General features: G+C 43.0%; 1 protein-coding gene across 6 annotated transcripts; it reads right to left on the bottom strand.

The window, feature by feature from the left end:
* Positions 1-97: 97 nt before the first annotated feature.
* Positions 98-25872, bottom strand: PCNX4 (pecanex 4). 6 transcript variants are annotated; one of them, XM_084836276.1, is made up of 12 exons: positions 25788-25872; positions 20413-20469; positions 19107-19835; positions 17704-17883; positions 16407-16921; positions 15125-15225; positions 13397-13519; positions 11101-11464; positions 8948-9051; positions 6580-7634; positions 3046-3232; positions 98-806 (listed from the first exon to the last, which is right to left on the bottom strand). In XM_084836276.1, exons 3-12 carry the CDS (start codon positions 19796-19798, stop codon positions 555-557), a joined length of 3573 nt encoding a protein of 1190 aa, XP_084692402.1. In that variant the 5' UTR covers positions 19799-19835; positions 20413-20469; positions 25788-25872; the 3' UTR covers positions 98-554. The 6 variants fall into 6 exon arrangements, with proteins under 6 accessions (XP_084692402.1, XP_084692394.1, XP_084692420.1 ...); XM_084836268.1 differs by lacking the exon at positions 25788-25872 and adding an exon at positions 25562-25749; XM_084836294.1 differs by lacking the exon at positions 25788-25872 and adding an exon at positions 25562-25749 and having other exon boundaries at positions 15125-15189.
* Positions 25873-27174: the final 1302 nt, after the last annotated feature.

Genomic DNA, 27174 nt, shown 5'->3' with positions numbered 1-27174 from the left:
CAAACTTTCCCTCCTGTCAGCCTTACCGCACTGTGATAGATGGCTTTTACCAAAGTGCTAGCATCCCATATGCTATGTTTAACAAAAGGTCTTGTTTCTGTAGGCTGAATAGATATATATTAAGTGTTTCTTCAAGTAATCCTTTGACAATGCAAATATGGTATACAATATAATAAATGATAAAATGAAGTCTGCTATATCAAAATCAGGGAAAGAGCCTCAATTCTATGTACATTTTATACTAATCTGTGTTAACCTGCACCCTAGTGCAAGTCGCCTGTCAAGATACCGATTTTTCAGTTTATGAAAAAACACACACCTCACTTTGTATGTTAATACGCTTATTGCCTGCATTAAGTCTTCTCCCTGGGTCTAACATCTCCCATTTTTAGCCCTTCAGGATCAGAGGTTCAAACAGTTCTGGTGCTGAAAAATCTGTTCAGAGATTCCTGCCAAAAGAATCGCCTTCACAGCCATCGTCTTTGGCAAATGAGTTTTCGTTCTGGTGAGACAGTCTAGTTTGGAGCAGAAATTCAGAACCATGCAGCCAAGTCCTAGAGCAAAGGCACATGGAGAGGTTCAGAGGAATAAACAGGGTAGCCGAGGGGAGGATCTGCTGCCTGTATGGTCAGGTTCCGCAGCAGGACCGGATGTGCTTGGATGCTATACCGCTCCTCGTCATCATTAGTGGCATAGAGTAGCTCCCACGATAGATTTGCCCACTGTCCTCTCACAGCTTCGCCGTTCAGTTTTCCAACTTGCACTAGAAATTCCTGAAGGGTAAGGACTCTGCTAGTATAAACTCCCTGAAAGACAGACACACGCAGTCTGCGTTTGAGCACTGAGAGTCGACGTTCTACAACCATCCCTGGCAGTAGCACAGCACATGCAGAGTTCCACAAAATTCAGATTTTCCCTTCCCACTAAGAATAATCTGTGGCATCGGTAGTGTGAAAATATTGGGTTGAATGCAGACTTAGTCATACTTTGAGTAGTCCTATTGAAATCAGTGGGATTTGACTAAGTCTGGATCCAACCCATTATATGGTAAATGTAACATGGCAAGTGTAAATTCAGTTTCTAGTAAGTATTCCTCCATGGAAGAAGAAAATGTTCTAGCAGAATTGTGATTTATCTATCAATCATGGCAACCTTGATCTACTAAAAAGTCATGTCAACCTTCTTAATGTCACCAAGTTTCTAGTCCTATCTGGGGATGCTGTTCCAGTAACACATCAGTACATTTTTTGGAAAGCTGATGGCAAAACCTGCACTCATCTTCAGTATGTCAGACCAGTGTTGCACTCTGGCAACCAGAGGACAGAGAGGCCAATGATGACTACCATTCTGGAACAGGTTACATATAAGCATGTCTTGCATATCAGGCTAACATTCATGCCCACTCAGAACACACAGCCTAGTTCTACCCTATGTCAGAAAGGCTTGAAATCACATACTAGGAAAGCTAGGAGAAGCAACCAAGTTTCCAGAGTTCACAAAATACATGAAACTTAAAATCCAATTAAGCATAAAGACAGAACAGGTCCAAAACAATAGATACATCATTGGGTTGGGAAAGGTAGACTCAAAATTCCCCTCCTCCATGAAGCTCATCGAGTAGCCTTGTAAAAATCACTAGCTAAATTAAACATTCACTCTGTTGGTGAGATCAGAAATAGACACACTCTGGACTGCTCGTACTCCCATTCTCCTAAAAGAGGTGCTAGAAAAGGTGATGTATAAATGAAAGTAAGTAGAGGAAGATGTGGCACAACAATAGAACAAAGGGATGGAGACACGTTTAACGAGTCATGCAGGAGCTTTGCAAGTGATAGGACTGAAAGCTACAGATACCTGCCTGTTAAGTCCCCTGCCTTTTCTTGGAGCTCTAATGCAATGGCGACCCAGGGTAGTTTTTAAACCTTTGCTTATTGTGAGCAAGACAGCATGCTAAGGCATGTGGCTCAGTCACTTCTGCTTGGGCCTTCATGCCAGCAGGAGCAATTAGAACAGGCCATGGATGCTCTGTCCCTGGCTTGGATAATGTGATGTCTGAACCAGGAACTGGTTTGTCTCTCCCCTGAAAGGCCAGCTGTAACTCAAGAACAAACCCTAGGTTACAACTCCAGCTTGACAAGGAAGAGACTAGTCAGGGTTCCTAGTGTGGACGTAATGCTAGCCAAGCCAGGGACAGATTATGTGGTGACAACCAGTGTGGTGCTAGTGTGGTGTAGTGGCGAGAGTGTTGGCCTAGGACTCAGGAGATCTGGGTTCTAGTCCCCATTCAGCAATGAAGCTTACTGGATGGCTTTGGGCCAGACACTGACTCTCAGCCTAACCTACCTCACAGGGTTGTTGTGAGGATAAAATGGAGAGGAGGAGAACCATGTAAGCCACCTTGGGTTCCTTTCAAGAGGAAAAATGGTGGGATATAAATGTAATAATAAATAAACAACTGCTCTCACTGGCAGGAGACAAGCAGGAATGATTGAGACATGTGCACTAGCATGCTGGCTCACTCACTGTAACCTTGGGTTAAAAAAAACCCCTGGGTTGCTGCTGTGTTCAAACCACAGCAAAGAGTCAGGCCTTATAGTTCGACGTTTATATTTTTTGCCCTGCTTAGCCATAGAAGAGTTGTTGCGATCGTTTGTTCCATGCCTACAAGCCAGCTATTACTTAAAACAGCTGAATCACAGCTTAATTTTATTCCTTACCCAAGCTATGTTTTGTTCCTCACCCACACAACCCAATCCTATGCAGATTAACTCAGGTGTAAGTCCCATACACTTTAATAGGACTTGCTCCTGAGTAAATATGGATAAGGGTTGCAGCCTAAATCTCTTTAAAGCAATTTACAGTTTAGTCTTCAGAGCACATTTGTGCTGTGCCAGCAGAGGACAAAGGCCAAAGCACCAGCAAAACTTTTACCTAACTTAAAAAAAAAATCCTAGGCTTTATAGTAAAATTTAGGCATGAAAAAGAGTGCCATATCAATGAAAATTCCTTTTAATCTTGTTGTCAACAATAAATCTCACCACTTACCATATTAGAATCATGCCCCAAAGAAAAAAGATATGGCTTTTCTTGTAAAACGGCTTGCTGCCACTCCTTTTCAGACACCAATCCAATGTACCACTCATTCTCATATTCTTCAAGACAGTTTAGCAGCTCTTTAGAATTTTCAGTTGGACCCAGGCTTGCTTTATCAACCATAAGCTTAACTGTATATCTGAAAGATACACAATGCAAGGACAAATACACAATGTAGGGATCTACAGAGTAATTTAAGAAAGCTCACCTGTAATAAAGCCACCCTAGCTTCTCTATGATAACTTATACAGGCAATAGCTTGACAGTAAGGTTATGTCTGCACCAGTTGATTTGGGACATTTCTTGCGTACCATGAAGTAGCCTTGTTCAGCCTTCAAACTATACTTCATTCCTTGCCCTGTCCCATTAATATTCCAAATCTTGGTTTCTTAATGTGAAGATCAGAGCCTCATAAGAACAGATATTCACCTTAAAATTACGCACCTTGCATCCATTTGGCCAGTGATTTCACAGTACACCCTCCCTACCCAATCCAAGACATTGCCCTAGACCTCTTCCTCCAGTCCCAGGATTCTCAGCACACAATAATGGCACGCTTATCTATTGGCTAACAGTGCACATCCACAGAAACATTTCTTGAAGCTGTTTTTGATCATGCATTATCTCCTAGCTACTTCACGATGTCAGAGACTCACGATGTCATTGACTTCTCAATGGTTCCTTCTTCCTTGAATACCTGAGGAAAGTTACTGATGTCTGTAGGCATGAACACCTGCCATTGCAAACAAGCAGACAAAATGATCCAGCTAGCAGTAGCCTGGCGAACGGAAGGGTAAGATACTTCAGTGCCAAAGGATGCTCTCTTTAGTATTGGCATATTTTAAAGCAGGGATGTTGAGCTTAATTTGGGTAGGGGGCAGGATAACACCCCACTGAGCCCTCGGTGGGCCAGATGACTTTACATTCTGTGATGTAATTTGGTCCCTGGCCAAAGCCGGAGTCAAGGACCAGCTTTGCTCTGTGTGGGTTTTATGTATTATTCATCAGAGTTTATATGCCCCCTTTTTTGGCAAAAAAGCCATCAAGGTAGTGCACAGCAATTTAAAACAATAAAACCTTAAAACAATGAAAAAAAGAACATTAAAAACAGTGAAACATTAAAACTACATGATTCAAAAGGCTAGATTAAAAAGATGTGTCCTCACATCCTTTCTAAAAGAGAAAAGAGTGGGAGCCAATTGCCATCTCAGCCAAGGGACTGACTGGAGGAGTGCTCTTCAGTGGCTTTGCCTTTCCCACACCTTCTCCCATCAGGGAGGGCACGGAGCAAGTGAAGCACGTAGTGTGCCACTCCACCTCCCAAATGGTAGGGCGAACTGCTGTTTACAGGGAATCCTCACTGTTCACTCCAGGGATTCCCCTTAGTGCACTGCTCGCCCTCCCAACTGGGAGGGGGAATGGTGTGAAGGGGAATCCCAGTTATTATCTCCAGTTCCTGATTGGAGATAACAGTGGGAATTCCTCTCCCTGCAGCGGTCAGGGCTTCAGGGAGGAGCCTCACCCAAGGCCCCACAAGCTGGGTGGGCTGACCTGGCAGGATAAAGTTTCCCTATCCCTGTTTTAAGGTCTGATTATAGTAATTATGTCATACTAAGCACCAGGCTTTGGAAAGATTGGATGAGCCCAAGACTATCGACTTCTGTGCTCCTATTTTAAGTCAGTGTGTATGGAGTATCACATGTATAACTGTCTCCCTTCTGAACAGACATTGTGGGTATGTACCAGGCACAATGAGCATCTGGCTCTCTGGGAACATGTTTGCTCCCATGAGCTAACCTGGAAAAGCTGAGGTTGGTGGATGAGGGATGTGATTCTGGTGTCCCACTCCCAGGGTGGCAGGTCTTCTGATGTCATAGAGAATGAGAGAAGAGGGTGTCACCCCAAGGAAGAGGGAAATGATCCTTTAGAAAGGACCTATTCAGTTGTTAATACTGAACAAGTTCATATTTTATTTATAACATTATAGGTATAGATGCAGTATGGGAATGATATTAAAGGCAAAACTGAAGTACTTTGGCCACATAATGAGAAGACAGGATACCCTGGAGAAGATGCTGACGCTAGGGAAAGTGGAAGGCAAAAGGAAGAGGGGCCGACCAAGGGCAAGGTGGATGGATGATATTCTGGAGGTGACGGACTCGACCTTGGGGGAGCTGGAGGTGGCGATGGCCGACAGGAAGCTCTGGCGTGGGCTGGTCCATGAAGTCACGAAGAGTTGGAAGTGACTGACCGAATAAACAACAAGGCAGTATGTATTTGAACAGAACTTAAGTAGAGCATATAGCGCAAGAGAGCTGTTTTCTTAAGGGGGCCACACACCAGAAATGGTGTGCTGTCAGCCTGGTAAAAGAAAAGTCCCTGGAAATGAAAAAAAAGCCCCTCATTGTGCAACCCATCCAGGAACATGTTGGGACCAGTGGAGGAGGCTGGCTCCGATGTCAGTGAGGTACTGAATCCACTCCAGGTTTCAGAAGGACTATCAGACAGGACTAAAGGACTATCCAGTGGTTGGGACCCACAGTTTGAAAAGCACTGCTTTATCTTTTATTCTCCCCCTAATGCAACAGTCTCCACTCCTACCCAAACCCATGTGTATATTTCAAACACCTTCACTATCCGCTTCATACATCAGATGAAGTAGGCTCCCTCTCTGCTGTCCTTCCACCAGCAGACGAAGATGTTTTTATTCAAGCAGGCCTTTGGCATGCAAGCTGGTCTGTTAGGTTGGATACTATTTTTATTCTTTTATTGTTGCACTTTTAATTGTGTTCTTAATGTATTTCTTTTTGGATTGTTTTAATTAAGCTTTTATTTTAAATTTATTTAAATTTAAAATTTAAATACATTTAAATTTATTGTCCGCCACCTTGTGTGCCATTTCCTTGGTAGAAAGGCATAGTATAAATCAAATAAATAAACCAGTGGCTTTCAGACTGTTTTTCTGGGGAATGCTGGGGCTCCTGAGAAGCTTATCATAGTAGCAACAGACAAGCTTCCTTGAAACACCGCAAGTCCAGCACTTCTGATCTTCTTCTGCAATGTGCAGCTTCAGGGGAAACTTGGTGTTCTAGGGCAGACTCTCTAGTCATGTGAGTCTCAATAGGCCTGACCAGTGCCTTGGGTGAATTGAGTCCCCACCCTAGAATCTGTCATACAACCCTCTGCAAGAGGCAGGAAATTCTCCAGCAGACATCAATATGGTGGAAGTGTTGCCCAAGAGAGAACGTTTGAAAGCCACCGAAGTTCACTCTTGTCTATGAGAGTTCTTGTTTCAATAAATTTCTTAGCCTTTATAATGTCAAGAACCACAGTTAATTATATTGATCATGTAAAGAATAATTCTCATGAGTCTGAATGGTTTCTGAACATGGGGTGGTAATTATTCTCTATGTGAGGAACAGATCTAGTATCTTTATATACATATATTTCCTTTATATCAAGAATGCTACTTCTTGTTATAGTTACCTGAACGCTTTGAGTGCTAGCTGAAACAGCTCTTGCTTTCCTATTAGCCAGTCCAAACAGACAGACCAGGGGAGTCCTCCATTATAGGCTCTGAATATGTGACCAGGAGAGGGAACCGTATCATCTAAACCAAACATTGCAATGTAACAGGACAGGACACCCTGGACATACAAGTCCTTCAAAGCAGTGTCTTTCATAAGGTCTTCATGTAAACTTGAAGGATTTTCTTTCAAGTGAAAGAAATCTAGTTGGCGAAGTACAAATTGGTACCAGGCTTCCGGAAACTTCTGCTTCATCTCATGGAGTTTGACAGTGGGTAAGGGTGCGGTTCTCCACTCTTCAGGAATGCTTAGCAGCTCAGAATAGGAGTTACTGAATTTAATAGGGGGCAAATCTATCACTCCCCATTTTTTTCCAGTGTCTACAGCAGGAAGACCAAGAACAACAGCTTTATAGAGTTTATTCACACTAGCTGCGTCTGGTAGTTCAGCTTCTGTAGTGTGTATTTCTACAGAGCCTGGAAGAGAAAAGAAAGGTCTTGGCATACCTCCTCGTGATGCCATTCCTTTTGCTTTAGGTGTTTTCTTGATGGGTTCAGGGTCAAAAAGGTTGCTATCATCAGTCCACTCCTCTACCGATTCCAAGCTGAGGCCATCACCATTTTTCCCGGAGCTTGGTCTTTCTTCTACCTTGCTTAAAATTTCAGATGGTTCTACTGAAGGCGATTCCTGCTTGGAACTGGGTATTCTTTCAAGTGTCCTGTGTATTTTTGACTTCTTATAGCAGTATTGGACTAGCACCCATAACAGGACTTTTATGAAGTCATCTTTCAACTGCTTCCTGTTCTCAGGTGAGTCAATTATTCCAGACAAGACATTTCTGGCATCTGAATAGAGTTTCACAGGAAGAACAGCACAAGGCGTTAAAATATTTCCAAAATGATGATTGAAGGAGAGGGCCTGACTGCGTTCTTCATATTCAAAGGCCATCTCAAATATTTCATCCACTCCGCGAGCTTCAGCAGTGTGGCAGGAGGTTTCTTGCAATTCTAGCCCCTGAAGAATAAAACAACAGCAACCTCCAGATCAGTTTGCAGACCCACTTCAAACCATGGTTTTGAGCATAGTGCTAACCATAATTTGGCTGATTTGGACATAACATATGGTTACAAGCACCTGGAAACAGAAGATGGAATCAGTAGGCAAGATGGGAGGAAGGAGCGTGTGAGCATGCAGCTCATTCTGGATCCTCCAAGCCATGGGTTGGAGGAGGGTCTGAATTACTCAGTAATAATTGCCATCCCACAAGTCTTCCATTTCTTTGTTTCCATTTTTGAAACAAAAAACAGCAGAAATATTCTATGCTAATACAATGTTTTTATTTTTGTTGGTTTATTGTTATATTCTTATGATTGATTACTTTTTTTGTCATTAGTCACTTTGGGCACTGTCAGTGACAAGCTGAGTTAAAATATTTTTAAAACTAACAAACCAAACATAAATAGCAAATTCAGGTGGTCAGGCGCCCATTAGCTTGAAAGAGAAATGGAGCCACCCAAAAATTAAGTCGTGGTTTCTACATAATTGGAGGATTCCCTGGGTACAAAAACCTAGACAGCCTGGTTCAGATATAGTGGGAAAATTGCACAAGTCTCAAGCTTGTGTGCTTCCCACCCCTTCTTTTGCAGCCATGAGATCAGAAGTATCCATTTCCACTTTTAAACAAGCTTCAGTTCCCCATTATGTCTGAACATGGGGAACTGTGGCTTATTTTAACTCTAGCCAGTGAATGAGCCAGGAGGTGAAAGCACAATTTGTATAGAGCACAAACAGATGCCCTAACTCTCCTCATAGCTGTAAAAGAGGAAGGGAGGGGTAAGTATGTAAGCCTGAGGCTTATTCACATAGTGGGAAACCAAGGTTTCTGATTACAGCTGAAGCAGGCCGAAAGGGTTAGGGAACTTAAGGGGGGCGGGGTTGTACTTCTGTAAACTCTTGTGCATGGATGATGCCATTTTGGCTACATGAATAATGGCACTAACCTCTGAAACCTTTGAACATCAGAAATAAAGGGAATGACAGGGCAGTGGGATGTACAGAAAAGAGGCCAGAAAACACAGCAGGCGTTTAAAAGGAGGCTAGCAAGAATGGTTACGGTTTCTGAGTTGTGGGAAGACTAAACAGCTCTCTGAAGTAACCAGATACGATATATGTGGAATCTTCTCCCCCACCCTTTTTTCACTTTAGAACTCCTTGGGTCACTTTAGCAATTCAACTTATAAATAAAAACTATAGTGACTTCTACTGCTGCAGGAAGAAAACATTCTCTTTTTGCCATAATGCTAGTAGGTAGGTATAGCAATAGTCACCTTGATATTAAGACAACAATAAGTGAAGCCTCTTTCTAACACAAGGATCCATACCAGTCTGTCTTGAAATCGGCACAAGTAGTGAGACCCAGGGTAACAGAGACCTTTTGAAAGAGAACCCCAAAAAAGGGATTAATTTTTTGCTACAGCATTTTATTTTGTTGATCACTGTCTACATTGTCTTAGAATCATATTGGAAGAGGCTATTTAGGCCAACATGTCCAACCGCCTGCTCAGTGCAGGAATCCAGTTTAAAGCATTTCTGACAGATGGCTGTTCAGTCTCTGCTTAAATTCCTCCAGCAACAGTGACCCCGCCACCTCCCTAGGAAGTTGGTTCCATTGTCTGACTGCTCTGACCATTAGGAAGTTTTTCCTGATATTGAACTGAAATCCGCCTTCCCGTAACTTAAGCCCATTATTTCGTGCCCTACAGTCTTGGATGATAGAGAACAGGCTGCAGTCCTCTTTTGTATGACAACCCTTTAAGTATTTGAAAAGTGCTATCATTCACCCCCTCACTCTTCTCAAGGCTAAACATACCCAGTTCCTTCAATCTTTCCTCGTAGGAGTTGGTTTCTAGTCTTCTGATCATCTTTACTGCCCTTCTCTGAACTCGTTCCAGTTTATCTGAATCCTTCTTAAAGTGTGGTGTTCAAAACTGGACACAGTATTCTTAATAGGTAATAAGAGAGTGGGATATAAATAAACTAGACTACATTTTAGCCACAATCCCGAAATCGCTTCCTGGGAAGCTGTGCCACTGTAGCTATTACACTGGCATCACAGCCTAGGCAAGGACACAGTAGCATGGGATTACTGTTTACCATTCAAGAAAGTGTACAGTGAGAAAAAAAATAGGGGTGCAAAACGTAGAGGTGGAAGGATGCTAGATGCATGGTTATCAATAGTTTAAAGCAGTGTAAAAATAACATTGTTTGAACTTTCATAGAAGTTTTCTGCTTAAAATTTCAGAAAAAAAATATGTTGTTTTTTTTGTAATACAACTATAACCTCATAATGATAAGAGCACTGTTCCTGAATCAGTTCCATCACTGTACAGAATGGGTCAAATAAATTAATTACATCCCATCCTTAATGGCTCAGGACAGGGTTACCACATTATGGATAATTGTTGGGAGGAGAGTTTTGGTAGATGCAGCTTTTCCAGCCATCTTAGCATAAATGTGAGGAATGACTTGCAACTTGTTCTGCACAAATATTAATTGCAAAATATTAATTTACTATTAGGAGAAACTCTCAGTCCTGTAATTGAATCTAACACACCTGTTTTGTTATACAATAAACTCCCTTTTCTGACATACCTGCAGGGTACTGAGCTATGACACTGCAGGCTGGATATCACTAATAGGTAAATCTTCAGTCATGCCCAAGTTGTTTCAAGTGGCACAGCTGAAACTTCTGTTGCAGAAAGATGTAAAGTGCAACCCAAGAAACCCACCATTATTTTAGTTAAAATTTAAAATAACTTTTTCTATCCTGCTGAGCTACTGGAGTGCATTATCTTGCTAACATTTCGGTAAAGATTTTCCTTAATTGTGCTTAGCTGCCAAAACTGATAGAATTCACCTTAACCTCAAAACATAAAGTGATACCCTGCTAAGACATGTCTAGTCAAGGTCTGTCCCATTAAAGGCCAGGTAATTTTTCTGAAAATTAATTTTTAAAAACATCTGAATCCCCAAGGTACACACGCACTAGCGCTGCACTTTCCAACATGAGCAGAAGAGGGTTCACGCCTTTATTTCTTCTCTTAGCCTAGGAAATTACCAACACACCTTTCTGCCGCCCCCTGCGTCTTCAGTGCTAGAACCAAAGCCATCAGCTGTGCAGTATGAATATTCTGCCACTTCCTTATTCCAGACATCTGTTATACCAGAAAATCATTTTCTGCACCTGGAAATAACTACAGGGCAGGGTCCAGCAGGCTGTAGAAACCTGTAGAGGCCACAGGTGCTACAGCCAGCTAGACGTTTCTCGACATGCAGGGGCTGGTTCACAGGCTCTTGTTTAAACTGGTTCCATGGGCCAATTCAAAGGAGCCAAGATGGATCCAAGGACATGATTCAGAGTCAGAGCAATTTTCAGCATTCAGAAGTGAATGACGAAAGCGTTTTTGTCTGGTTTACTTACCGAGGCTACCAACTGACAATGCTGACTGCAAAGCAGTAGTCAAGCTTGGAATCATTTGCTGATAATATATGGTATCAGAACACATGCAGGCTGTCACACCCACAGGACCTGGCCAGCTTCGGATAGGTCTTGGGAAGCCAATCAGAAATACTGGGAGACTGAAGAGAGGCAGCAAGGGGGAAGACAGCAGTGCAGACAGTAATATAAGGCCTGTTACTATTGGAAAGAAGACAATGTTGAGCATAATCAGGGTAGCAGTGGATTTCCGGCGTTGCTTTTTCTCTGTCCATGACGTCAGGAGTACAGTTAGTGCAAACTGCAGTTTTGAAACAAACTGGAACAGTCGATTCCGGATGATTCCAACCTAGTGGGATTGAAGTAGCAAATATCACTTTCCCTTGAATTATATGTTTTTACAGTATCTCATTTTGCTAAGTTTAATCAATCAATCACTTACATGTTTAGACTGCCAAATAACTGAAGCTCTCAGAGCAGCGTACTGATAAATTAAATTTAAAACATGATATATGCAATCACAATAACAACAACAACAACACACAAAATAAAAAAGCATAAAGTAAAATCAGTAGCAAGGGGTAAGCAGTACATAATAAAAGCAAAATAAAACCACCAGCAAAAAAAATAAAACAGTGCAACAGCCTAAAAGCACTAAGATGGTTCTTAAAATGCCTGGGAGAACAAAAAGGTCTTCACCAAGCACTGAAAAGACCATAGCATAGGAGCCAGAAAAGCCTCTCGGAGGAAGACATTCTACAGATGGGGTGCAACTACTGAAAAGGCCCTCTCTTGTAGCTACCCACCTCATTTTATTTGGTGGAAGCAACTGGAGGAGGACTTTGGATAATGACCTGGTGGTCCAGGTAAGTAAATATGGATGGAGCTGCTCTTTCAAGTAACTTGGCCCTAGGCCATTACGGGCTTTAAAGGTTAAAAACAGCACTTTGAATTGGGCCAGCTAGTCCCAGTTAACAGTCTAGCCACCCTATTTTGGACTAACTGAAGTTTATAGACCATTTTCAAAGGCAGCCCTATGTATTGCACTGATCCAAATGGGACGTTACCAAAGCTAGAATAACTGTCTCAAGGCTGTCCTGGTAGATTCAGACTTAGTATATCAGCATAAGCTGATAAAGGCAATGCAAGGGCACCTGAGACTCTAGTGACCATGATGGATCCAGGAGTATCCCCAGATTACAAACCTGATCCTTTTGGGGGAGTGCAACCCCCTCTAGAACAGACTGAACACCCTTGAATTAGATAGACAAATCACCCATTGAGGCCACTGGATCTTGGGCAGCTCAGGACCACCACAACAACTACGGGGCTCTCGCAACATGTCACTGGCCCAACACATATGGCAGAGCACACTCGGGATGTAGTCTTCTCACTCAGGCAGGAAAATGGTGATCTGAAGGTGGGGGATTTAACATCTACTTCCTTGTCATGGTCAAATAATTCCTTGCCGAGGTTTAGACTATCAGCAGCCTTTCCCGCTCTGGAAGAGTGGGGGACCTATTAAAATGGTCCACCCCTGGAGGCTAATGAATTCAGCTGGATTCCAGAAGGGTCTGGGGGATTTTCCTCGTGGAACAGCTGAGGTTCCTGTCGATGCACAGGTCACTCTGTGGATTATGGAGATGTCGCAGGCTGTTCACACAATCACACCTGGGCACACTTTCCCTCTTTGCAAAGCCCATGGAGCTCCATGATGGACATCTGAACCAGGCTAACTGGAATGGCAGATTAAAACATACACAATCTTCTTCTGGTTACCACTTTGTCTCTGAGCTCAATTCAAAGTGTTAGTCTTGACCTTTAAAGCTCTGAACATCCTGGGACCAGAGCATCTTAGGGATTGCCTCCACCCATACCTGAGCACCAAGATCATGTTCTGAGGCCCTGCTGTGTTCATCTACCAGGAAAGTATGAAAGATAGGACTCTTTTTGTGGTGGCACCATGATGTTGGGTAAGCCCTGGCTTGAGAGGTTCACCTGACTCAATCACGGCTTGCCTTTTGGTGGGTAGCAAAGACTTAGATTTTCCAGTAGGCATTTTCCAGTGTGGTCTTTTAAAAATGGGTTTTTGACTGCTGCTGTGTTTATACCTACTCTGATTTGTTCTTAACTTTCTTTTTAAATTGGAGTTTTTAAAATATATTGCATTAATTATCATATGTATAGTTCTTTGCTGCCTTGGCTACTTTTTTTTAAAACAAAAGGTGGGAGAAGAAACGCTGAAAATAAAATACATTATCATAAATAAAAGCAGGTTTACCAGCAAGAGTTTAATTCCTGTATCAATATTTCTGTTCCACCACAGATCAGTACTGAACGTCAGCAACTGTACTGAAGACACCACAACCATATCCAACAGAGCATACTCTGTATTTTGCCATACCTAGGATAGAAATTCAGTCACTGGTTTTGATATTTTTATCTCTCCCTAACCTGAAGAGCTTAAAAATAGTTGTTTTGCAGGGGCTCCCCAGCATTTTGGGCAGAACTGCCTTCAGAATGTCATTCCCTCATGCAAACTCCTTCCCCCAATTTAATTTATAGAGACATGAGGTGTACTGTGCCTGACCAGCCAAGACCTACTCAAGTATCCTTTTTCATAATGCCTGAGGTTTTTTGGCCTCAGTCTCCACCCTACATTATGTTTTATTATGTTTGTACATTCTATGGCGTTTAGTTTTATGTTGTGAACAGCACCAAAAACGTCAGCTATTGGGCAGCCCAGAAATGCGATAAATTCACAACCTTAGGTCCCACACAAACTATTATAGAAGTACTGCCTTGCAATAAGAACAACATGAAGTCGGCATCTGCATATTTTGAGGAACTTGCTCTGGTTCTAAGGATCCAGCAGGTTTTCACTGAATCAGGAATTTTATTGGCCAGGTCTCAAGGAAAGGAAGGAAATGGATTGGGAACAGGTCTGCAGCAAAGGCTAAAGAATAGCATCCATGGGGGAGGAGGGCAAAGAGTGTACCCCACCCCGAAGCTCTTCTCTCTGATTTCATGCCCCCATGTTCTCAGCGTCACAGAAGAAAGGGTGAGAAACATGCTGGGGTGGGGAGGAGAAAATAAATGTTACAAGAAATTCAGACATAGTATACTGAATTCTGTACTAGAGTATTCTACAAAAGCATGGCAATATTGCAGACACAGAACAGACGTTGTTTTGCATACACTGTATTAAAGCAATAATCCATCTAGCCCAGTACAGTGAACCTTGACTAATAGACAAAGTGCTATATAAATGCTCACCAAGTGCTCCAGCACTTTGCATACACTGACCAGGTTCATGCTATCACCACAGGTGGGTTGCGGCGCCCCTGGCACCAGCTTATGAATTTACACCCCCGCCACATCTTCTTGTGTTATAGCAAGGGTGGCTAGATGGGATGGTTAACAAACCACCACACAACCCTAAAACAGGCCATGGGTTCTGGGTAGTTTGTTAGCCACCCCAACAAGCCACCCTTGCTGGGTTCAGCTGTCATGAGAAGCCTGGCAAGGGTCATTAGGGAAATGCTGACCAGCACACACAGGGGCGGTTAACAAGCCACCATGGCTTATTCACCACCCTTGTGTTGTGCAAACTGGGCCATTATCACAGTAATCCTTATAACAACCACGTTAACTTAAGATAGCCCAACTTTGCCTCCACAGTGCTCTGAGGCAGAGGACAGTGTCTTGTCCAAGGCCAAACAATGACTGAAAATGACTCTCCAGTATTTTTTTTTTTTTTAAAAGGCTTTACCCACCAAAAGCTACCCAAGAACTTTTAAACTAGAAATACTTATATTTAAACCGAGGGCCTTGTACATACAAATCACATTCTCTACCACCAGCTTACATAATTTCAAGAAGTCATTCCTTATTATAATGAATACCTTCCTTCATCAACTGGAAAATATAATCCTCACACCTATTTGTTAGGTACAAATGCTGTTCCTACATGGTATCTCATTATTTTTACAAAATACTTGAAATTTACCATTCTAAAGCTTCTTGAGAATCCAATGGAAATATATATGGATGGGAGATGATGGAGAGAATTGTCTAGGGAAAGAAATGCTATCATAGCAAATGGAGACACTGAAATTACAAGAGAGAGAGAGAAAAGATACAGCAACGTGGTTTTCTTCTTGTACAAAAAGCACACATGCAAGCCTCAGCAGTATAACACAGGGTGAAGTTTCAGAGCAGACTCTCCAGTCATGACCTATGGAGTCACTGGGCTGGTTCGCATGATTAAACAAACCAATGTGACTTAAATAAACCATGGTGGCTTGTTTTAATCCCTGGTGCATGTTGGGCACCATTTGTCCAATTACCCGCCCAGGCGTGGCTTGTCGTGTCATCTGAACCTTGGCAGCATGGCTTGTTTGAAGGGGAAACAATGCCCAAGGTTTGGCTCATTGTAGTCCAACACATCTGGGAGGTCACCAGGAAGGGGAAGGCTGTTCTAGCATCTCTTCACAATGGGTTGGGAAAGGAAATGACATCACTGAAAATTTAACCTGCAGGCCTCTATCCTGAGTCAGTATAATCCAATAGCACTCTCGTACTTGCTTGGCCTATGAATGTGACAATATGCTGTAATTACAGAACAAAATTATAGCAATTTTAAAGAATTTAGCTGATTGGGTGTGGGTAATTCTAAAGAAATTGAAATTGAGTTGCAACATGACTTAAACTAGAAGATCAAGGTCAACCGACTATCGTAGTTTTCCTTCTTTCATAACTCTTAATAGCTAATTCTACTCCTCCAGATCTAAAGTTCAAGACACAAGCTAAAACGTACTTGATTTACATCAATTTAGATTGTACATTTTTCATAAGAGTAAATTATGAGTCATACGCAATCCCTCAACCTGGTACCCTTCAGATGTGTTTAACTATACAACTCCTATAATCTCCAACCAGCATGGATGATGGGAGTTGTAGTCCAACACATCTGGAGGGCACTAAGTTGAGGAAATCTACTCTAGATACATCTACTCATGTAACAGCTACGCATTTGAGAACTATGAAAACCAAGAAGCTTGTTTTTACGTCAACTCAGGTGATCACGATCAAGCATATTCCACAAAACATGGCAGTTATGATGGAACTCTACTCCAGTAAATCCCCACAACTCTTTCCTAAACCTTAGTACCAATTTCTGGTTTTGTTGACAATGTGTGTTTTTGGAAACCACACGTGGAATGTTTCAGGGACTTTCTTCCTGATATCAACAGCTTACGTACAGGAGAGTAGGATGCAGGGTCTCTTACCTACAGTCAGTAAAATCCTTCTGAACACAGCAATTTTCTTGAGCCTCTTTTGCTTCTTCACAAATACATTCACAGTCATGACATCCTTTGGGTAAAAGGGGTTTCTGAATATTCCAAACAAGTACACTGCCTGAATCTCTCCGAGAACCCACATAGCAAGGAACAATACTATCAGCACATAGCTCATAACAGCCTGGAGACTGCTTTTAGAAAATGTCTGAGAACCAAGGAAGGAGTGCAACAGGCTAGCTTCCAGGAGAGCGAAAGTCAATGCAGTCAAATAGAAAATTAATTCCCTGCATCCAAACTGTGTCCTGCAATGAGCAAGCAAGTTCTTAGGTTTGCTGGAAGTGAAGCGGTCAGTCATGGTGTATTTGAAGGCAAACCCAAGCTCGTTTAGGTTAAGACTCAGTGCAAATCCAAATCCAGTCATGAAGAGGACTACACCAAGGGTGCTGGGGATGAAATAAGATGCAATAGCTGTTCCCACAGAAATGAGAAACATCACTAGCAGCCTGTAATGGGGAAAAAACGTAACAGGATTTGTATGGAAAAGAAAAAGTTATAAACTTCATGATGGGCGGGCAACTAATCTGGATAGTTGGGTCTATTTTCACCCCTTTCCTTTCCATCATAAGCAGACCTGAGGGTCAGCATCTCTGCCTGCCATGATTTTCAACAAGCCCTGCTCTGCTCTGACAAGACACTTTACCTACTATACATAATCTGGTGACTTCATGGCACACTGAAGATGTGGGCTGATCATCAAAGGCCGCCAGGGCGACAACATGCCCAAATTATTTAGTAGACATCTTAGCAGCCCATATTCTATGAAATTTTGCAAACCATCCTGAGAGCTCACAAAACAAGCTTGGAAGCCTGTACGTAGTTGAGATGGCATCTGTTGGCTACCAGTGAACTACAAGGCAGTTTATATAACAAGTCTTGGGGCACCTTAAATACTAACAAGTGTTAGTATTTAACTAATTTAATCAGAGAGATGAAGGGTTATTCTAGGTTGACAGGGATATAAACACAACGTTGTGAGGGTGGGGGGAATGTTAAGCAGTAAGATCAGAGGGAAATGAAATGCAGGTCGCTGACCTCACTGCTTACATTTTTGTCCCTTTACAACCAGATGTATATATACTCACCACCTTAGGCCGACAGCCTACAGAAATTTACACCAAAATAAATTGGTTAGCCTTAAGGTTATTGCTATTGTTTTTGCTGCAACAGACTAACGTGGCTATCCTTCTGGAAATAGTATTTTACACTTATGCCAGACAAGGTTTACCTTAAATTACTCGACATGGGTGAACCTCCTAGACCGAGCTCCAACACTTGCTCCATTCCCCAGAAAAAAAGTGCATCCAGTGGGGGCAGAATACCCAGAGTCCACAAGAGAGGCAAACATAAAAATACGATGTGCAAAATTTGGTTTGCCAGCTTTAAAGCTGGTATATCAGCAACAAATCTGGATGAAAGTGGAAAAGGATATTATTTCTGGGACAGAAAAAGATGGATTCTCTTCATCAAATACATTTCGCAATCCCTCCCCATTTTGCTGTAGTTTTTGAGTCCCCTTATGGAATTATATCAATTTATGTAATGAAATATTAGTGTTTCAGGACAGCTGTTACATAAGGTGGACCAATAAAACACACTTTATTTTCTTTTAAAACACACTTTAAAAGACATATAGCCTGCCTTATGGAACCCACACTTCAGTTGTTGCTCCCAGCATTGTTAAAAGAATGCTAAACTAGCATGCCTGTGTTTGCTGGCACTGGGTGGGGCACCCTCCCTGCTCTCTTTCTAGAACCAGCTATTGGAGATGCTCAGTAAGTACTCTTCTGGGTGGGCTGGCTTCTTTGAGAAAATTCCAGCGGTTCAGTCTTGCCCAAGGAGAGAAAGCTGCTCCAGAGGGAAGGCCCGCAGACTCTATGTTATTCACAGGCCCACTTTGCTTGTTTTTAGGTATGTGTTGGGACCAAATTAGTAATTAGGGGTCAAAGATTATTTGTGGGAATGGGTAGATGTTGTTTTGGTGGGATGAATATAGACTTTAATAGAGTCACACTTTTGTAACGTTGTAAAATATTTATCTGCCTATATTAAAGGACATAATTAATTATTGTTAGATAAATATATTTGAATTATGGTGTAAAGAGAAGATTCTAGCAGTCCAGCCTGCCCAAGAAGAGAAAGCTGCTCCAGAGGGAAGGCCAGCATATGTTATTCACAGGCCTGCTTTACTTGCTTTTAGGATACAAACAACTAAGAATGAAGATTTAGATTTCTGCACAAGAAAGCTGCAACAACTATAAAAGGACTGTGAGCTCATTGTTTTTTTCTTCTGTGCACCTTGTTAATAGCTGAAACAAACTCTGACTTCTTTGCTGCTATGGAACTATAGCAACCACACTGTTAATAATATCAAGAGTATTACTATCACTTGATGGTTGTATTACTGTTCTGTGTATAAATGAGAATTATTTCTTTTATTTCAATATACATTTAAATTTGATCTCTGAAGTTGTTTCTTTTATTATTGCAAATCTGGATGGGAATCACACTGTCAGAAAAGGCTGAACTCGTCCACTTCTCCTATCTAATGCAGAGATATTGTGGGTTATACTTACACAGAATAAAAACTTCCAAAGCAACTACTATTTTGTAGGCAGTTTAACTTTTTACCTGTGAGCAAGATCCACTGCAATGAAGACAAATATGTAGAAAGGTCTCATAAGAGGAACAATTTCATACGTGTCCAATGCTTGGTAAGTAGCGGTCTCTGAAGCAGTATTGACAATTAATGCGTATTCTCCTATGCAGACTGTCACCCACCCAAATACAAAGATCGTAACAGTTCCTCCTATGTTACCTCCATACAATGAGGCAATTCTGTTTGGTAGTAAGTACCAAGTTCCTAAGCCACACAGCACCCCGGAAAGGAGCGAGTGAAAGATGATGTTAACTATGTATTTCTTGCCTGGAATAATAAATTTGACTGTCTCTGAACCCACACAACTAGAGAACTCCCACTCATCTTCATCCGTTAGGGTACTGTGGACATGTGTTCTTTCTACAGATGCTGTTTTCTGTCTTGCATACAAGTTTGTTGCCTGGACAATAATGGCTGCAGCTAGCATGAGTCCTCCAGAAACTGCAGCTGTGAGATAGTCTTGCAGAACACTTAACTGATACAGAAGTGTCCCTATTCCTCCCAGAACCCATGGTATCAGGAAGAGGATGATTTGATTCACATAGACGTACGGAGGCGCACAGTGTCCTAATTTAAATCGAGGGCCACCCAAAACAGTCTGTGGAAATCGCTTCAAAAGGAATTCTTGTTTGTGATCATTCAGCAGAGGCACATCTGGGCCCATTCTTACTTACTCAAATTTTGGCTGAATCTCATTTTCTCTGAAGAGGAAAAGGGACAAAAAGGCAATTTTACCAAAGGCGCACCGTTCTAAATAGTGCCAATAAAGCAGTGCTTTTCTGAAGAGTATGAAACTTCATGCCCCACTCTAAACATCAGATTCTCCATAACACAATCCTAAAAAAACTCATTCAGCACTTCCTCAACCTATCTGTCTTCTCCATCTCCCCAGCACTTTTCATTGCACTCCCAGCACCTATCACTTTAACAATGAATGCCCCACTTCCTTAGAAGAGGGATTTAAGAGAACTTGCAGGTATTTAAACCAATCCAATTAAAAAGATTCAGTGAAGGAAATTTCACATCTTCCTTTGGTGCCATGTTTCGCTGCTTAATCACTTTTGTATTCAGAAAACTTTAAGTAAACTGTTCTTATCCCCCTCATAAACAACCTTTCATAAATTTAAAATTGCAGACTTTACATTACTAACTGACAGGCCACGAAATGTTTCAGAGGTGACAGACAACTACAGAGTAATCTAAGTGGGAACAAGCATGAGCACAAGTCAAGACACCATTATATTATATAGAGGGCAGTCTCCTTCTGAAGTGTCTCACTTCATTAGCTTGTTCGTGGTCATCTTGCAATATGGCATCTGCCTTTTCTTCTGGTATCTGCAGATATAAAACAAGAAGCATTAACTTCGACAGTGCTTAAACCCTGACTACCTTGCTTTGGATAACTGTGCTCTGCCACATTTTTAATTATCTTTGTTTACACACATAGTAAAAAAAGAAAAAAGTGAAGTGACTTCCCAAACTTTCCTACTATAATATTTAATACTTTTAAGTGCCTTGGTGCCCAGCATCTATTACATTCTGCCTGGGAACCACCACATAACTTATGACATGAAAGCCCTAGTTAGTTGTCTGTTAGAAATTACTGACACTTGATTTCCTGAATCAATGTCCCTTAGAATACTGGTTTTGGTGTCCAGCTAAGTCAGCACATCATGGTCAGCAAAAAACCCCATTGCATACTATTAAATCATCTTAAAGGACAACATATACTTTGAGTCTCTCCCTCCCTCACTGACCCCCTCATCCATCCTAGTTTTCCATGCTATTTCTCCCCCCACTTAAAACTCATAGCTGAGGTCCTCAAGTTTCTTTAGTTGGTAGGGCCTTCCAGTAGGAGACATCAATAGAAAAGCAGGAACAGAAAACCATTGTGAAAAAGCCAAGCTAAACCCTTGGTTGGCCTCTGCCAACCAAGAAAGGTTCCAGGTAAAATCTCTGCTATCTCCAATTAAAAGGTTCTCAGGCGGTAGGGCTGGAAAAGACCTCTAATTGAGTTCTCGGAGAGCCAGTGCCAGACGTGACGGACTAAGGGCCAGACTTAGTATAAGATAGTGTCATATGCGGGCTTAACATGTTGGGAGATTAGAAACAGGCTACCTTGGCAGCAACAAACTGTGTGACAGCCAGTGTTGTGTCGTGGTTAAAATGTTGGACTGGGACTCAGGAGACCTGGGTTCTAGTCCCCACTCCACCATGAAGAACACGGGGTGACTTTGGGACAGTCACTGACTGACTGCCTAACCTACCTCACAGGGTTGTTGTGAGGATAAAATGGAGGAGGAGGATCAAGTACACTGTCTTGGGCTCCTTGTAAGAAAGCCAGGATATAAATGAAACAAATAAACAGAAACATATACTTGCCTGGCTTATAGTCTATTGCTAGGTGCAAACTCTTGTTATACATACAAGAAGGATCATAGCTCAGTAGCAGAGCATATGGTTTGCATGCAGAAAGTCCAAGGTTCAATCCCTGGCATCTCTAGTTAAAAGGTTCAGGTAGTAGGAAATGGGGAAAGTTCTCTGCCCAAGACCCTGAAGAGCTACTGCCAGTCAGAGTAGACATCACTGCGTTATATGGACAAATAGTCTGAACTGGTACAGGGTAGGGATGTACGGACTGTGTAAAATACGCTCCGTCTGTGTTTCGCAGATTGTCAGGCACTTTCGTTCCATCATCCGCCTCAGTGTGTAACATTTAGCGTATTATCTCCCATTCCATTCAACATTTCCTCAGCAGAAACTTGCGCATTTTTCTACGGATTTATATGCATACATTTTGGAAAAGTAAAAATATCATCCGAAAGTCCACGGACTCTGTGCAGCCTGAGGGGGGCGCTCCGCAGTGGATTCCGCAGGTTGGATTCTTAAGAAATCTGAGCTCATTTTAATCCATCTCGAATTTCTCCAGCATCCCTAGTACAGGGTAGTTTCCTACGTATACACCTATTTACGTGTATGTGTAATGACCAATAAATGCAGACAAAAATACAGAATCCTGCAACTATCTAAGGCAAGCTTATTTAAAAAACGTTCTACTGATTATATGTTGTCAAAGCAAGTACATACGAAAATGCGTATAGCCTTACATGGAAGATCATGGATAGGTAGGTATATTGAAGTTTATGGCACAGCAGCAGCTAGTCATGTTGCAAATACAAGAAAATTCTTTTGTCAGTGACACTAACATGTTCCAAATAATTTTTATATATAGGTCTACATTGACAAAGACCACAGTGCAGACCTAGCTAGTGGAAAAGTCAGCTTATAAACAAAAAGTGCAGGCTCAGTTTTAGTTCAGGCTCAGCTTACATTTAAAGTGCAGCTCATAAGTGAAAGTGTAGGTGTAGACCTCAGTTCAATTTAAAAATCCAGCTTTCAGTTCAGTTTTAGGAACTAGAGAAGTACCCACTGAGGCAGGTGCAAGTCACACCCTCACATTTCCAGAGAAGCTCAAACTATCCACATACTCTCTTTAATCTCCACTCATTGTCCACTCCCTTGGTGAAAAGCACCACTCCCAGGAGGCTCATCTAATGAATATTCCACTTTAAATTTCACTCACTGGAGTCTGGTGCATTCCAGTGGTTGATTCACATGCTCCTTTTTTAAAGGAGGCCTCCTCATTGAATTGGCTGCAGCAGAAAGCTGGGAGAAGTTAGCCAGGGGGATAAAAGTAAGACCAGCTTGCAAGGGAGGTCAGTTCTAGGAGCACAAGGGGAAACCCAATGGCAAAGCATCCAAAGCAACCCAATGGCAAATGCTGTCTGCTTAACATTTAAGCAGGCAGCACCTGTGTGAGTTGAGCAACAGGGTGAGGAAGCCAGGGCCTTCAAACTCCCCCTCCCTCCACAACCTTCGATCTTTCATAACTTTTCAAATAAACAAGCCCAATAAGCAAGGCAGTCACAATGGTAAAAAGCCAACAGCAGTGCAGGGATTGTTTTGTGTATTGCACTGAGTGTCACATGTGACCATCTGCCAGCTGGGCAGAAGTGGTAGGGTGCACTTGGTGCAATAAATTCCTGGCTCTCAGAGGATAAATTCATTCCCTTGAGGCCAAGGTAGCTAACCTGAAGAAGCTGGGAGAGACACAAACATTTGTGGGAAAGGCCTTTGGGCACATGAAAACAACATCCGACTCCCAGGGTGACAGTGCTTCTGCTGTCATGAAAAACGAGGGTCCAACAGGAGGAGGGCATCACTCAGAGGAAGAGAGAAATGACCCCTTAGAAGGGACCCATTTCTTCTTCAGGGATGAACTGATAACTTCTGACAATGAGGATAAAGGGATGGGGGTCTCCTAGGAGTGGGCTATTTGATCATTAGAAACACAAAGATCGGTTTGTGATGGGCATGCAGACCGCATGGTGAGTTGCCAGCCTGGTGCGAAGGAAGTGAATGTTCATCTTGACAGGCTGGTAGATAGCGCTGGAGAAGAATCAATGGTCATAGTGCACACTGGCACCAATAACATGGGTGGAAAGTATATCATTACCCTGAGGGAGAGTTTGAGTATGTTTAGAGTGGTCTTAAAGGGTTTGTTGTTCAGTCGTGTCCGACTCCATTAAGTAACACCCACTGTATCATTGCTCCTCGCTGCCCATGAGGGCATAATTAGCAATATAAACTAATCAGGTAGGTAAAAAAAGGTAAAGGTGTCCCCAGCCAGTCATGCCCGACTCTAGGGGGTGGGGCTCATCTCCCTTTCTAAGCCAAAGAGCCAGCGCTGTCCGAAGACGCTTCCGTGGTCATGTGGCCGGCATGACTGAACACCGAGGTGCATGGAACGCTGTCACCTTTCCCGCCGAAGCGGTACCTATTTATCTACTTGCAATTTCTTGCTTTCGAACTGCTAGGTTGGCAGGAGCTGGGACTGAAGACGGAAGCTCACTCCATCACGCGGCGCTCGGGTCTCGAACTGCTGTCTGACCCTCTGGTCTGCAGTTCAGCATCTTAACCACTAAGCCACCGCGGTCCCTAATCAGGCAGGTACTGCATTGGTTTTTGAGAAATTGAAGTGATATCCTCTACCGAACCAACTTCTGTTGTCACAAGAAGAGCATGCAAAGTTTTGAGCCAGTGTGGTGTAGCGGTTAGAGTAACAGACTAAGACTGTCTAGTACACAACATAAGAGCTGTCCTGATCAGACCAAAGGCCTACCTTCCCCAGCATTCTGTTCACACGGCGGCTAACCAGCTTGCTTATGGGAAGCCCATAAGCAGGACATGAGTGCAACAGCATCCTCCTGCTTGAGTTCCCCAGTAGCTGGTATATAGAGCCATACTGCCTCTGCTAATGTAGGTAGCATATAGCTGTGGGGACTAGTAGCCTTTGATAGCCTAATCCTCCATGACTTAGTCCAGTCGCCTTTTAAAGCCATCCAAATTTGTGGGAGTGAATTCCATAGCTTAACTCTGTGCTGTGTGAAGAAGTCCCTACTTTTACCTGTCCTGAATCTCCTACCAATCATCTTCAAGCGCTAACCGCACTGGGTTCTAGTATTATGTGGGAGTAAAAGAAGTCTCCCTATCCACTTTCTCCACTCCATGCGTACTTTCGTACACCTCTCCCATGCCTCCTCTCACTCGCCTCTTGTCTAAGCTAACCAACAGCCTCAATCTCAACCAGGCAATCTTGTCCTCAACAGCCGCCGCCGCCGCCGCCATACCTGCGATTACACCTGGGAGGCGAGGTGCTGCAACGAGCTGCAGGCTGCCTGCCTGGTTTTTAAGCCTCGGAGGCTGCTCAACGCGACCTTTTAAAAGGACCTAACGGCCTAAAGACCGGTGAACATAAAAAGCCGAGCAGTAACAAGGCCGCGTTCATTGGAAAAAGAAGGAAAGCGCAGTATCACCGCCTGTCATCACTCGGCAACTGCAGAAGTCGCAACAGTCCCCCTCCTTTCCGTCTAATTAACATGCAACTGCACACAGCCTAAGTTACGGTTTCTGTAGGGAAAGCGTCAACCGACCGCACCAGCAGCAGCAGCAGCCGCATCCCCGGCAGGGGCCGCCGAACAGGGGCCGAGCCCCGGCCGGCGAGCGCCTCCCTCCGTCGCCCCGCCGAGCCCTTCTGGGCAGCAGCGGGCTGCGGGCGGGCAGAGGAGGAGGAAGAGAAGAACGAGCGCCCCGGAGGGAGGAGGGAAGAGCTGCCGAGGAAGGCTGACCAAGCGCGGCGCTCGACGCCTCAGTCGAGGCTCCCGCTCGGGACGAGCCGCCGCGGCCGCTCTCCCTTCCTCGCTCCTCCTCCCCTCGGCCGCCGCCGCCGCCATTTTCCTTGCCGCCAGCGGGGAACGGCTGAGAGAAGCTGAGCGGGGAACCCGGCGCCCCGGCCGATGGGGGCGACGCCGCCCTCTCCGTCTCCCCCGCAAGTAGAGCGGCCCTCTCTCCCCCTCGCCCCGCTCACCCGCCGAAGGAGGCCGCCTCTCCGGCCTTCCCGCTCCCCTTCCTGGAGCCGCGCCGAGAACCCCGCGAGGGGGACTTTATTCATGGCTCTGAGGGGAGGCGGCGGCGGCGGCGGCGAGGAGCTGGGAAATGGCTTCCTCTGTGGCGTTCAGTACCAGCTGCTGCCTTCTCTCCCACCCTCCCATATGTGCTTGTGTGTTTCTAAAGGCGGCTGCTTAATATATTACCTGACAAACTGCGGAGGAGTCTGTTGGAGCAAAACAAAAGACGAAGAGTCCTGTGGTGCCTTAAAGGCTAACAGATTGGCAGCGCCGTCCTACGCGCGTCTCCTCAGAAGTGAGTCCCGTTGAGTCCATTGGGTAAAGTGGGTATAGGATATTTCAAGGGAACCGCAAAAGCACTAATAATGCTTTTACTATTATTATTAATAATAAAATTATTTGTTATTATTATTAATAATAATAGAGAGAGAGAACGTGTTCTCAGGCGCCTAGGAAAACTTGTATTGGGCCCAACGCGTTTGGAAAAGAATTTTTCTTCCTCTGGGATTGTAATTAAAATACCATGATAAAACATTTGTTAACATTTTGTAATACTCTTTAAAAACTATAAACATATTGGAAAAGCTGCAACAATTAATATTAACTGAATCCACATTTTGCAACATTTATAAAACATAAAAAGAAATATATATATATATATATATATATAAAAAACTTACTTGATATATATTCTTATTTTTTGCATCTACTGGTGTATAGAAATATACTAAATTGTTCAGTTAGAAAAGCTTCCCATTAGTAAGACTGCTTGCAAAAATATAGGATATTTCAGCCTTTTATATATTGAAATATAGGATATTTCAGCCTTTTATATATTGAAATATAGGATACTTCAGCCTTTTATATATTGAAATATAGGATATTTCAATATATAAGCTTTGGTAGGCCAGAGCCCCCTTGCTCAGTTGCAACAGATGTTATCCTCAAGTTGGCATATATTGCATGGGTACAGAGGAAGGAAGAGTCGAACATAGTGCTGCCCCAAAGACATAAAATGTAAGAGGCAGCATATATTACCTGTTTCCAATAACGCTTTAACAACTAGTTCAATGACAGGCAGAAAATTTCATACAGCAATCATTGGGAACAACATCAATTATAATTTTAATCTAGCCATAGCATGGGTGGAATTTATTAAGCCAGATCTAATTGATGGTGTTGTGGTGTCTTCCCTGCCAGGTAAGTATAGCTGAGAATAAGCTCCTTTGAATACAGTGGGCCTAAGCATGCATAGGATAGAGCTGTGAGTGTTCTTAACAGCCAGGGGCAGGCAGGAGGTCTACTGGTAGATCTCCGAGTGATCTGCACTAGGTCAGCAAGTGGTTCCAGGTCCCAATGGTTTCACAATAGTGACAACAAAAAGCCCCCTTTTCCCCAAAACCTAAATTAGGCTGCTGAAATCAAGAAGGGGCGGGTAGAAACAGGAGTAGACTTGTTTGTGAAAGGATCTGTGTGTGACTTCCATTTCTGGTACTGAAAACAAATTTCTATTTTGCACCTGGCTCCAGTTGGTGGACCTCAGAGTTCTTTTGGAAAACAAAGTAGATCCCAC

This window comes from Heloderma suspectum, chromosome 1 (assembly GCF_057233095.1).
Source record: "Heloderma suspectum isolate Gila_16-S chromosome 1, 16-S_ref, whole genome shotgun sequence".
NCBI classification, from domain to species: domain Eukaryota; kingdom Metazoa; phylum Chordata; class Lepidosauria; order Squamata; family Helodermatidae; genus Heloderma; species Heloderma suspectum.
The sequence above is the reverse complement of the archived record's forward strand: the minus strand, read 5'-3'. Positions and strand labels throughout refer to the sequence as shown.

Coding starts and splice junctions, on each gene's coding strand:
- PCNX4 (XM_084836276.1), bottom strand. CDS start 19,798: ATGGGCCCAGATGTGCCTCTGCTGAATGATCACAAACAAGAATTCCTT. Junction 17,884..19,106: donor GCAGTGGATCTTGCTCACAG/GTAAAAAGTTAA, acceptor ACTTTCATCCAG/ATTTGTTGCTGATATACCAG. Junction 16,922..17,703: donor CCCATGTCGAGTAATTTAAG/GTAAACCTTGTC, acceptor TCCCCATTACAG/GCTGCTAGTGATGTTTCTCA.